At 37.0% G+C, this 14,022-nt stretch overlaps 1 protein-coding gene across 3 annotated transcripts in view; it reads right to left on the bottom strand.

Annotated features, from left to right (window-relative positions):
• Adk (adenosine kinase) overlaps window positions 1-14,022 on the bottom strand; it is a 397,266-nt gene that overhangs the window by 263,757 nt on the left and 119,487 nt on the right. For all 3 annotated transcript variants that reach the window (XM_051142845.1, XM_051142848.1, XM_051142847.1), the window contains exon 4: window positions 8,132-8,210. In XM_051142845.1, the coding sequence (XP_050998802.1) occupies window positions 8,132-8,210 (79 nt within the window). The remainder of the gene's footprint in view (window positions 1-8,131; window positions 8,211-14,022) is intronic.

Below are 14,022 nucleotides of genomic sequence, written 5' to 3'. Positions count from 1 at the left end.
CAGAAATGACGACTACTAAAATTTAACAACTCACTTGAACAAGAAAAGGGTCGTTGAAGAAAGGAGTGTTAATTCATACTGAAATATTTACAACTGCAAGGAGCGCTCACTATTGGAACAGTCAGCTGTGTATTAGTAGGGCTCATGCTGCTTGACTTGGCACTGACAAGGACCTCCTCCTTCTTGGCAGGACCGGACACGAGACCCTGTGTTGCGTCACCATCTGCCACATCCTGCTCTGATATTTATAAATACAGTTGTGCTACTGACGCATCTAACAACTGCTCCAGGTGTAAGGCATTAGAACAAAGAATTCTCTTTGATCATTCCAATGTCATTTTTTTTTTCTTTTAAAATGTAAGTAGTCTAGACTGGTCACAGATTTCTAGAGATGTGTCTTATAAAAACCCTCTTAGACTCTATACAGTTTTACAAGGTGAAATAGGTTTAAAAAAGAAAAAAAGTAGGCAGAAAAATTTTTGCTTCTAAATGCAGGTACTCAAAGAAAAAGGCTAAATAATTTGAGATATCAATGTTATGATTTTTAATTCAACATTTCTATTTTATTCAAACATAATTTTGAAAGTATAATATTTTTAGACACTTGGTGTATATAGTGTTTAGAAAAAAATTTAAATTCTGAAGCTGGAACAGCAGATGATATCCTGTATTAAAACAACAAGAGGCAATTCTCTCAAAATTCAATTAAAGGCAAAATATGAAAGCTTATCTGAGAGATAAGAAACTAGAAGATCAAAAAGTAACTACAAAACCAAATCACATCATTCCTCAACCTCTTGGCTAAGGTGGTTAAGACGATAGCAGAAAACATAGGACACAAGTAAGAGACCTATCTAAGTGTTCAATCTGACTGAAGAAAATTCAAATCCATCACTGGCAGTTGTAAATAAGTAATTATGAAATAAAAGTTGTGAGTGTTCATTTCTACTACTGAAGAAAAATTGTGAAGAGGGGCCATTTGGGATGAACTTATAGAGATTTATTTAGTACTTTTGATGAAATTATTCCCAGTATAGCAAAGACAGAAGTATAATTTTACCCAAAGATGTTTGCTAGCTGGGAAGGAAAATTTTACTACATATGAAAGATGGTAGTCACTAAAATAACATGAAAATTCTTATTTTTATTACTGAATTCTCATAAAAATCCACATAACCTCAATAGTGAAAGTTAACAGAGAAAAGAGCAGATCAATTTCAGTGATTATATGCAGATTATATTGTATTTTACAAAGGATAGGAAGGCAGTTAAAATAATTAATAAAATACCTAAAATGCACACAAAAACCACTTAAGATAAAAAGTCAACAAATCAATTCATAGGAAATTTAAAAATATGTGAACTTTTGTGATAACAAGAATACCTTAAAAGCAATAATCAGGCAAGAAGGCACCAAAGCAGGAAGGAAACCATTGTCCCGCAGAACATAGAGGAAATGGGGCCAGGCGTGGGGGCTCAAGCCTTTAATCCCAGCACTCCAGAAGCAGAGGCAGGCAGATCTCTGCATGGTCTACAAAGAGAACAGGGCTCTGTGTAACAGAGAAACCCTGGCTCAAAAACCAAAACCAAAAACAATAGGAAAAAAATGAACCTAGCTAGGCAGGATAGTTCAGGCTTGTGATCTCAGCATTCAGGAGGCAGAGGCAGGCGGATGAATCCAAGTTCAAGGACAGCTTTGACTACATATTGAGTCTCAAGCCAGCTAGGGTACCAGATGAGGACCTGTCTGGTAAGGAAAGGAAGAAGAAAGGGACGGGAGAGGAAAGATCAGTGACTCAGCGGAGCAACATATGTCAGTACCACAGAAGCAAAATAAAACACATCCTCATTAGAAGTGATGGTGACCGGATGGGAGCAGCTGACATATAACAAAAGTAACCAGAGAGAAAGGCTGCCACATCTTAGCTGATTGGGGGGAATAATCCCAGCTGAATTACCTTGAAGGTATCTGTGGATACTGGGCCTAAATATTTTCATTTCACCATTTCATATTTGTAAGCATACCAAAGCAGAAAATATTAATATGAGTTAGACATTTTGTTTTGAATTCTTGTGTCATTTACATCTCAACTTGATCATATAAGGAAAGTGTATTTACACACACACACACACACACACACACACACACACACACACACAGAGAGAGAGAGAGAGAGAGAGAGAGAGAGAGAGAGAGAGAGAGAGAGAGAGAGAGAGAGAGAAAGCTACAGGAGAAAGTAACCATTCCTACAAAAAAAAAAAAATAGTAAAAAGAGTTTGTTACTAAGAGACCAGCCCAGCCAGATGTGGTGCATACCTTTTAGCCTAGCACTTAGGAATCAGAGGCTGGCAGATCTGTGAGTTCTAGGCAGCCTTGCCTACCAATTTCCAGGACATCCAGGGCTATAAGGCCTTGTCTCAAAATAAACAAACAACAAAGGACACTAGACAGCAGCCACAACCCATATTAATAAATATAGGGCTTTGGCTAAGGCAATTTCATAAGTAAATATAAAATGCCAGTATTATTGAGCTTTCAGAATGCATTTGCTCACAGGTATATTTATGCATAGTAGGAGAGGCAGGAGTGCTGAGTTAGGAGCTTGGTCTGTATCTCAGGCTGACCTTGAACCCATGACCCCACTGTCTCAAACTCCTGAGTGCTGATACCTTTCTAAACACATCACAGACTGTTCTAAGCCTACTGTGCCAAAGAAGACCCTAGAGCTTCGGTGCTTCCTCCCCACTGCCCTTCTTGGGCTCGGAGGCTTTTATTCCTGTCCATTCAAATGAATGAGGACGCGAGGCATTTGTGTCTGTGTCTGACTTGTTTCACTTAATGTAATGCTGCTTCCAAATGACAGGGCTTCATTCTTTTAAGAAACGATCTGCCAGCCCTCTGATTCCTAAGTGCTAGGCTAAAAGGTATTGTGTAAATCTATTCACTCATCCCCGAGGGATAGCTGGGTTTACTCCACACTCTGGCTACTGTGTTGTGACAAAGACAACAGAGGTTTTCCTAACACAACTTCATCTCACTATAGTTCCTTTTGTACTTTTAAACGGCTTAAAGGAGATAATCATTACAAAGCTATGTTAATGGCCACACAATATGTAAAGATGTAATCAGCAGCAGCAATTAAATAAGAGGATATGTTGGGGATGCAAAGGAAAAATGTTTATATATTACATATTCATGTTAGGCTGTTATAAGTTTAGGTTAATTCTGATTAAATGACACAGGAAAGGAAAAGGAAGAAGGGAGCCAAAACAATATGGTACCACAATTCAATTATATGCAAGCACTTTTATTTTAAGATAAAAATAAGAAGTGGTCCTTGCTGATGGCGAAATTTTGGTATCTCTTCTACCCCTGCCAATTTATACGTATTACAAATAGGCATCCAGCTTGGCTTGACTGGAGCCATTTTGAGCGGTGATCACCAGGCTATCCTTGAGTAACTCTGATAACTTTTCCCAGGATAGTATAAATAAAACAATTTGAATGGTATGTGGAGTTTTATGACTAAACCCTGGTCCCATCAAAGCCAAGAACTTACCGACATCTTTGAAATTATCCTGACATAAATCACATACTTTCCCACTCAGATTAAGTGATTTTGTACTGCCTGCTATGTAAGCCACCTTCCTTTAGCCTAACTCGCAGGGAACTTTGCTGACTTCCGTGACCATGGGTCTGTACAAGAGTCCCCTCAATAGCCTGACTGCACTCTGCTTCTACATGTCTGTCTTTCTTTCCTTCCCCAGCACCTTGTGGTGGTTCACATATGCTGGGCCTGGAAGCATACTGAATCAGTAATCTCCAACAATACAGAAACTGTCTATATATGAGGCTAAGCCTTTAACAAGGTAATTAAGCTAATGAGGTTATTATGGTGGACCCTAATCCACTCTGATACTAGCACTTACAGAGAGACACAGGACATAAGCACAGTGACAGCCCAACCAACAAGCAAGAAAACAGCGACCACCTTCAGGACAAGAAGAATCCTCAACTAGCCTCCAAACTGTGCTAAAATGACCTTACATTTCCTTTGTTAAAATGCACACATTTAATTTTTTTCTTCCCAAGACAGGGTCTCTCTGTGTAGCCTTGGCTGTCCTGGACTTGCACTGTGGACCAAGCTGGCCTTGAATTCACAGGGATCCACCTGCCTCTGCCTCCTGAGTGCTGGGATTAAAGGCGTGCGCTACCACCGCCCGGCTTAATTTTTGATAATATAAATATACCATATTATACATCCTTGAAAGTGTTTTAAAAGTATAACTACAACTAAAGTGATTTTAGTATCAGTCTATTTTGATAACAAACAAAAAACTGGGTGGTGGTGGAATATTTAAGGTTTTATTTACTAGTGAGCAGACATACTAAAAAGATTACTTTGCATCTCTATGGAAAAATACCTGCTAGAAAAAAATCCTCCTAGGTGACTGCATACATCTTGAACTCAGGGCACAGCACATGCACTTTGAATGTAAACATTTGTTTCACAGTGTCCACCAGTCATGTTCTTCACATTTACGTATCTACCCTATAAAATTATTCACACTCACACATGGCCTTTATTGTTTTAAGTGCTGAGCATACATGGCAGACGAACGCTCACTAACTGAGACATCTACTTCATCCGGCTCCCCAGTGGAGGAGGAGGAGGTGGAACGCCATCTTCCAGGCATGACACAGTTGCTCCATTGTGAGCTCACAACAGAGCTCACAACAGATGTGATTACCTGCAGACGACATGGACATGATCTAACCTGTCAAGATTCCATGGGAGAGGAAGAGGCTCAAAAGGGGTGGCCCCTCAATGAGAAAAAAACATGGAAGTAATTAAGATGGAAGAGAAAGCGGGGACAGGGAAAGCGACTGTGATCAAATTACACTGCATGCATGTATGAAAATGTCATAATCAATTTCACTACTATATTATAGACCAAAATAATTGTCTGTCAGTTTAGAATACTCTGACATCTAATGGCTGTTGTCTAAATTAAAATTTTTATTCTCAAAAATTGGTATTTTTTTTAAAGCACAGAGTTAATCAAAATTTATGGTGTCAAAACCAGAATTGAAACAAAGTTTTAACAAAGAGGTTAATACAATTCTATTGCATTTCGATGTACTTTTCTGGAAGAAAAATTAATCTATAGGTTTGAAGCATTTTTATCACCTAAAAATGAAGCAAATACTTCTATTGTATGAGTTTCTGACATCTTTATAGTCCGCTCAAATATCATCAAACACTTCAAAAAAAAAAAAAAAAACCGTGTGCAAATTTCTGCTACGAAGTAATTCTTTTCTTTCTTATGCTTAGTTTATTGTCAATAGACACATTTTAAAAAAAAAAAAAAAATCCCAATTGCTTTCTTTAGAAATAGGGTCTTATTGAGTAGCCCATGCTGGCTGGCCTTAAACTTGTAATCTTTTTGTCTCAGTCTCCAAGTCTGTTTATCTTTTGGGTCCTGGGGATTGAACACAAGGCCTTGTACATCCTAGGCAACACACTCTTCCACTCAAGCCACTGAGCCGTAACCCAAATCCAAAGGCATCTTTTAGTTTCATATGCATGAAAATCATCTTCTGTGTCTTTCAAGATGAAAACTGTATTAAATATCATTTGAAAAAGATAAGAGGTGAATGGAAATACATATTTTTTAATGTTTAAAAAACTGCCAAATGAAAAAACACCACACATTGAAATTGTATGGTCTGATTAATTTTGGTATGTGACAATATGTTCTGTGGAAATAGTAGCATCACAGGTAAGAAAAAAAAAATCAACTTTCTTTTCATATGTTCTATGCAGGATAGAGACAAAAAAAAAATGTTGCTTTTTGATAAATAAAAAGCGTGGAAAGGGGCTGGAAAGATGGCTCAGCAGATATGTGGCGTTAGCTACTCTTTCAGAGTTCCGGGGGCCCTAGCTGGCTTTGAACTTCTGCTTCCCCTGCCTGACTCTGCCTCCTGAGTGTTGACATCACAAGATAGGTCATGCAGACAGTGTAACTATGTTCAGGGAATTTTTTTTTTAAGTCTTTAAATACTAAGCCCAAACCCTCTAAGGTTTAAAAATAAGATTTTTGCCATGTTTCCCAAACTAAACTCAAATTCACCATGTAACGCAGGCAAGCCTTGAACTTATCCTCCTTTTGTCTTGGACCCTTGTGCAGCTGGTATTACGGGCCTGGACCAGTACACCGGATTTTACTTCTTTTGTTATTTTTCTTGTTTTATCTCAAATTCTTCTGACCTAACTATGTCAATCATAATCAACAAGAGAAATAAATTGATAAAGACTTTCTTAAGCCATTTCATAATGTCTTAAATGTTAATACTTACAGCTCTGGAAGTATGCAGAGTAATTAAAATTAAAATTTAAATCAAGCAAGAGTTAATAAAAAAAGAAAGAGAAAAACAGAGAGCGGGAACTCTCTGGATTTTATTTCTTAATTTTTCATTTCTCCAGTCCTTGAAGTTAATTAGAATTCAAAGAGAAAACATTAATCAACAAACGAACAAGAATGACCATAGTCTATGAAAATTGAACCACGACTACAAAGAGTAAGATACTAAGTTGACTTCCAAATTGTAGTGATTAGCTTCTTCATACCAATTGAAGACTGAAAATTAACATTAAGGGGGCTGGAGAGATGGCTCAGCAGTTAGGAGCACTGACTGCTCTTCCAGAGAATCCGGGTTCAATTCCCAACAGCCACATGGAAACTCACAACTGTATGTAACTTCAAGATCTCATACCCACAGACATACATGCAGGCAAAACACCAGTACACATAAAATAAAAATAAATTATTTTTTAAAAAAGAAAATTAACAGTAACTCTTAACATTAAACTAGCTGTTGATTCAGATTATATTTCAAAGTGTGTTTATTATTCAACACCTGCTAAAGACCTTGGATGTTTTTAAAGTATATAGATTCATATGTAAATAAATATAATGAGGTGTGTGTGCATAAACACATAAAATATGCATAGATATTAACATACAAATAGAAATATACATATATCTGGCCAATTATGACAGTTTGTGCCTTTAATCTAACATGCAAGACGTTGAGGCAGGTGGATCACTAAATCTGAAGTCAGCTTGGCCTACACGGTGAATTCTAGGCCAGTCACAGCTACACAGTGAGACCTTATCTCAATATAAAAACAAACAAATAAACAAATGAAAAATACATATATTTAATAACAAAGAATGTTAATATACTGTAACAATATCCTTTCTATATATCATATGAATTCATAAAGTTTTGGTTTTTCTGGAAATGGGGTTACACTGTGTCTCCTCAGCCTCACATTCATATTCCTCTTTACAGGTATTAGCCTTTAAAATACCTGAAATTATAGGTACATGCAATCACCTCTATAAAATAAAAAAAATATTATTACAGTAAGTAATTTACTACTTGTAATTCTAGTGCTCTAAAAGCAAAAAAGGAAGATTGCCAGAAGCCTGAGACCCAACTTGTCCACATAGTGAGCTTGAGGCCATCCAAGTCTACACAGCAAGACTCTGCCTTCAAATAACAGAGGTGAGCATTGAGTCACTGAAGGACAGAGGGATAATTTGGCAAAGTAATTCACATTATAAGCAAACAAGAAAAATTTTCACTTATAGAAGAAAAATTAGGGTTATATATGAAATAAGAACTTCTACAAACCAATGATATGTAAAAATGAAACAGTAATGAATAAAAATACTGAATTATTTGCTAGCTTAGCAATGGAAGACAAGTTAAATTTATTCTTCTATTGTTGTTTATTTATGTATTTATTATACAGTCCTCTGCCTGCATGTACGCCTGCATGCCAGAAGAGACCATTAGATCCCATTATAGGTGGCTGTGAGCCACCATGTCGTTGTTGGGAATTGAACTCAGGACCTCTGGAAGAGCAGGTGGTATTCTTAACCTCTGAGCCATCTCCCTAGCCCAAGTTAAAATTATTCTTATTTGATGTGCTTTTAAAGATTCAAATGAACAAAACTGTTTGTAACAATAAAAGTAAATTGGAAAATATTATGTAAAATAACCAAAAGTTTAGAATTATTTTTGAAATATTTTTAATTTTTGAAATAATTAACCAACCTGAGCCACTTTCATTGAATTCTGGGTAGAGCCACCAGCATGATATTCAACTTTGAATTTTTTTACAAGTTCATCAAACCTACAAAAAAACAACAGTAGAAGGCAAGTTAGCATCATGTCAGTTTTCACAAACAGCAAATTCTTCTAATTAAAATATAATTAGTGGGATTTTAAAACTGTATATTTACATTCAAGAAATGAACTAAATTTCTTCTGTCAATACATAACTTTAAATATCTAAAATATATACTTCCGAACTTAGCCATTATACTAAGTATACAGTAAAATAATATTTATAAACTTGCCATTAAGGTTACATATGGCAAACTGGCTATTCAAAGGCAGAATCTGTGGATGGGCTGGTTTGTACCTGCAATCCCAGGAGACAGAGACAGGAAGTGAGAATCTAAGGTCAGTCAGGTGACACAGCAAAATCAGGGACAGCCCTGGAGACTATATCTCAAAAAAACAAAACAAAAGCAAAAAACCAGCCAGAATTCTCATCTGAGAATCAAAAATTATGTTTTTCTAACAAAAATCAAATGTAAAAAAAAAAAAAATTGAATAGGTAGTAAGGGAAGACACAGTAAAATACGGTTTTAAACACTGTATTTGTAAAATTATGTCCACCTAATGCTCAGAGTTAAATGTAAGAGTCTGATCTTCATAGGAAAGCTCTTACAAGAACAATGTAAAGACTGTCAAACCACCCAGGAACAAGTAATGTGCTTAGTTTCGGTCATTCCCTCAATCTTCCTGTTTTCTCCTTTCCTTCCTGCCTGCCTTCCTTCTTTTCTTCTAACAGTTTAAAGAAATAAATAACGTGCTAGGCAGAAAGTACATGTGAGACTCTAAGGTCAATAGTCAGTATTGCAGTACTGCAAACAACACACACACGGGCACACACACGCACACACACACACACGCACACACGCGCACACACACACACACCATACAATTCACTCACTTCAAATACACTACTCAATTATATTCATTTGTGTAACTGTCACCAAGTTCAAAACACTATAAAAAACAAAGAGAAAGTCAATACTCTGCAGAACCAAATCGCTCTACCATCTCACACTGCACCTTCAACAACCACGGATATGTCTTTTATCTCTATTTTTCTCTATCTGGACACTTTGCATACAAATGAAGTTATATAATATGTGGTCTTTGGAAATAAGACCCTTTCAAAAACTACTTTCAAGGCATGGTGGTTTCAGTAAGAACGGCCTCACAGGCTTGGGAAGTGTTGCGATCTGAAAGGAATTGGAGGTGTATCCTTGTAGGAGTAGGTGTGGCCTTGTTGAAGACAGTGTGTCGCTGGGAATGGGCTTTGGGGTTACAAAAGCCCAAGCTAGGCCTAGTAGCTCTCCATCTCTTCCTGATGCATGTACAACTCTATTTCTCCAGCTCTATGGTTGCCTGCATGCTTGGCGTGCTCCCCACCAGCACGACTATAGACTAAACCTCTGAAGCCACAACCAAGGCCCCAGTTAAAAGGTTTTCTTTACAAGAGTGCTGCTGCGGTCATGGCATCTCTTTGCAGCAATAGAACACTGCCTAAGAGAAGACATATCTGTAGTAGTATTTATTACACCACATTTATTTATGAATGTATCTGTCAATGGATACTTAAATTGCTTCTATATTTTTTCCCCACTATGAGTGCATGCACAAGTTTTGTAGAAACATCCTCATTTGGTGTGGGTATTCCTCTTGAATCAAATGTTTTCCTCCATGTTTTACTTTTTTGAGGCACTCTTATCAACGACCTACTACGGAAAACTTGATTGTAGAACAGCAGTTTATATCAATTTACCACTATATAATCTTTTCTTTTTTTTGGTTTTTTGTTTTTGTTTTTGTTTTTCAATACAGGATCTCTCTGTGTAGTCTTGACTGTCCTGGACTCACTTTGTAGACCAGGCTGGCCTTGAACTCACAGTGATTCACCTGCCTCTGCCTTCCAAGTGCTGGGATCAAAGGCGTGCGCCACCACCCACCACCCATCTCTGTGGAATCCTCTCAATGAAGAAGACTAGCTGGGCACTAACGGGGCACCAGTGAATAGGGAAACTATGAAAAAGCAGATTATTAATGAAATAAAATATGAAAGACAAATAAAAAGATCTACTTAGGTGGCCTAACAGCCATCAGTTAGAAATAGAAGAAAAAGAGACTAGCAATAAAAAAGGATAAGAAAAAATAAAGAAAAACCTAAAATTTTAAATAAGAAAACAAAAACAAACAAACAAACAAAAAAGCCAAAATACACAATCTAGACTTTTCTAAGTCCTAAATACTCTTACCAGAAAATAGGAATTTGAATATACACTTATATATAGGATAAAAATGAGTGCTTTAAAAAAATGCTCTAAAAAGAAAAGCAAATTAAATTACCATCCAATTTCTTATAAGGAAAAGGATGTTAGGAGATAATGGAAAGTGTATTTTATACTCTAGACAGCGTGGGGAAGGATCTGAACTAGAAGTCAGTGTTTACCCAAAAACTATTTGTTAGCCCAGAAAACAGAGGCACATAGAAGAAATAATGTTGATTACATAAAAAGTAAAGTTTTTCTACATAAAAAGAAAAGTCTAACATTAACAAAAAAGAAAATTTTGATATTGATAAAGTCTGACTATCACGAGTAAACAAAAACATAAGGAGCCCGACAAGTTTAAATCAACAAAAGAAAATAATAGATGTTGAGAAGCAATGGCTAACTCTTGTTGTTAGTCAACTACACACAGATTTCTTCTCCACAAAATAACTAGCTGAGCATACAAGCTATACTCAGCGTTAACAGAAATGTGAAAATGCTGACAAATGACAGTATTAGTGACAGAAATCTTTCAGAAAGTAATTTGACAATATAAACGCACAATCAATTTCTCCCTCTCTACTCTCTCATCATTGTAAAGTTCTATTTCACAAGCAGCATCCTAGAGAAGACTGCAAAACATAGAAAGTTCCATATAAAAAGCTGCTTATCCTACCATGATATGCAATAAGAAATATAAAACAAGATAAATATAAAAAACACACGAAATGATTCGGGAGAATGCAATTCATTCTGTGCAACTATGATTATCTACAAGCTGCGTTGCTGCAGGACAGACCTATGACACTGTTTGAAGCTATAACTTACAGATAGTGGCTAACTATAGTAGGCAAATATATGAAACTGGCATTAAAAGTAGATTAGATATGAGGCACATCCTTTGATCCCTGCATTCGAGAGGCAGAGTCAGGGAGCTCTGAATTCCAGGTCTGCATGAATATTTATTGGCATAACATTTATTGGTATAAAATTTTTGGCATAAAATGTAATTTGGGATGGTTTATATTTATCATTCAATACAATTATCAGAACAACTTACTCAACATTAGAACTTCTTATTTACGATGAATATGAAATAACCAGGGAGAAAAATATTAACATTCACAACCTTTGTCTCTGTTCCACAATTTCAACATGGATACATTTAAATACTTTTATATGAGAACATTTTGATTCCTATCACAAATTCAATTCAGGATTTCTTAAGGAATACCATGTTACCTTTCTAACATTTTTGTAGTTTGTTGATGTTTGAGACAAGGTCTTACTTACTATATAGCCCTAGCTAGCCTTGTGTTGTAGACCAGGCTGGCCTGAACTCATAGAGATCCACCTGCCTCTGCCTCAAGTGCTGAGATTAAAGGCGTGTGAGACCCACAGCCCGCTTTCTATCTAAAGTAGTTCTAATACTTGTTTATGTAGAACTTAAATTTTAAGTAACATTTTCCACTCTCACATACAAAATCTTTTATGAATAATAATTCCTGGACAATTGATGCAGTTATCTCTACCTCTGCTTTGTTTTTGAGAAAAACAAGTATAGTACAAGGAAGAAGTAAGGCCTCGAAGACCAATGAATAATACGGTAGCAAAGCTGCAATTAAAATTCTGGCTGTCAGCCAGGTGCGGTGGCACACACTTTTAATCCTAGCATTTGGGAGGCAGAGGCGGGTGGATCTCCTTGAGTTCGAGGCCAGCCTGGTCTACAAAGTGAGTCCAGCATAGTCAAGGCTACACAGAGAAACCTTGTCTCAAAAAACCAAACCAACCAAACAAACAAAAAACAACACAAAACCTCTGGCTGTGTAGTAATAAGTATCTTGAGCATCTGTACCAAATAAAAGTGATAGTATATACATGAAGAGTTATCAAGTGAGATGTTCTAATGTATAAACATTGCATTCTAAAACAAAGACAGCAATGACTTCTGGGGGGAAAAGAAAGTAAGGCTGATGGATCACCAGCATACTACTATAATCAGAAAAGAGTTGACTGTGGGGCAGGTGGGCAGCTAAATGACCAGATAAATATAGACTAACATCCTCATTCAAAATAAAGACTCTTTTGCCACCAAAATCAAGGCACAAGTACTGATGAAGATAAATGCAGGAATTTGTATTACAGAGAAATTCACCTTTTGAGAAGCATTGTATTTATCATTACTATTCAAGGCAGGTTAGGTGAAGGTCGGTGACTAAACAATTTAACAGCAGAGTACTGATGCTATAGCAAGACACAGAAACTTTTTCTTGCTCTCATTAAAATATATAAAGTTAGAATGAAGAATACTAATTTTTTAATGAGTTGAGAAGTCTTATTTGACAACAAAAGTCCACAGAACTAAATAATATATGCTTTGTGATAAATCAACTTAAGTTAGAAAAGTCAGTACTCAAGAATAAAGACTAGCCCTCAAAACACAAAAACACAGGCATGAAAACAAGAATAGGGAGCTAGAGAAATGGCTGAGTGATTAAGGGCACTCTTCTTCAGATGACTCAGGTTTGGTCTCCAATATCCATAGGGCCTGCTCATAGCCATCTGTAATTCTACCTTTATAGGCTCTACGGGCCACAGGCACACACAGTGCACATATCTACTTAGAAACAAAACTCTTCTACACACAAAAACAATAAAGAAAACAACAGCCACTTATGATTGCCCATAGGGTTAAAATGCACTGGAGAGGTGGGGGTAGTTCAAGGCCAGTTTGGCTACACCTTTCAGCTCAGTAGCGGCAAGCACTTGCTAGAAAGGCTGACTGTTTGAGTTTCATCCCTGGAACCTAACACAGGAGAGACCTGACTCTTAAAAGTCATCATTTGAACCCACATTTCTGTGTGCACGTGCACACACACAAATATAATAAAATTAAACTAAAAAAGAAAACAGTATGTTGGGGGCTGTCTCTTATAAATATTCATTATAACTTAGAAAAGCCACCAGGGAACTCTTAATTCCATGATTTTGGTTCATGTGTAATGACAGCAATAGAAAATAAGTCCTGCTCCCATAAACCTACGGTGAACATGCTGTTATAGAATTTCTTTTCTTTCCTTTCCTTGGTTTTTCAAGACAAGGTCTCTCTGTGTAGCCTTGGCTGTCTTAGAACTCACTCTGTAGAGAAAACCTTAAACTCAAGAGATCCAACTATTTGGAGGCAGGCATGGTAGCACATACCTGTAACCCCAGCACTCAGGAGGCAGAGGCAGGCGAATCTCTGTGAGTTCGAGGCCAGCCTGGTCCACAAAGTGAGTCCTAGACAGCCAAGGCTATGCAGAGAAACCTTGTTTTGGGGGAGAGAGAGAGGTAGAGGGAGGGGGAGGGGAGAGAAAGAGAGAGAGAGAGAGAGAGAGAGAGAGAGAGAGAGAGAGAGAGAGAGAGCGCCAGCCAACTGCCTTTGCCTCTCAAGCCCTGGTATTAAAGTTGTGTGCCAACATGCTTGGCTACTCTTTACTCAATTTTAAAACAAGGCTTCCAAAATATCTATCTTACTTCTTTTAGCTACCTGATAATTTAAACTAGTGAGTCACATGGAAG

The sequence above is a fragment of the Acomys russatus genome, chromosome 3 (assembly GCF_903995435.1).
Source record: "Acomys russatus chromosome 3, mAcoRus1.1, whole genome shotgun sequence".
Classification (NCBI taxonomy): Eukaryota; Metazoa; Chordata; class Mammalia; order Rodentia; family Muridae; genus Acomys; species Acomys russatus.
Note: the sequence above shows the minus strand (reverse complement) of the source record. Positions and strands in the feature narration are given on the sequence as shown.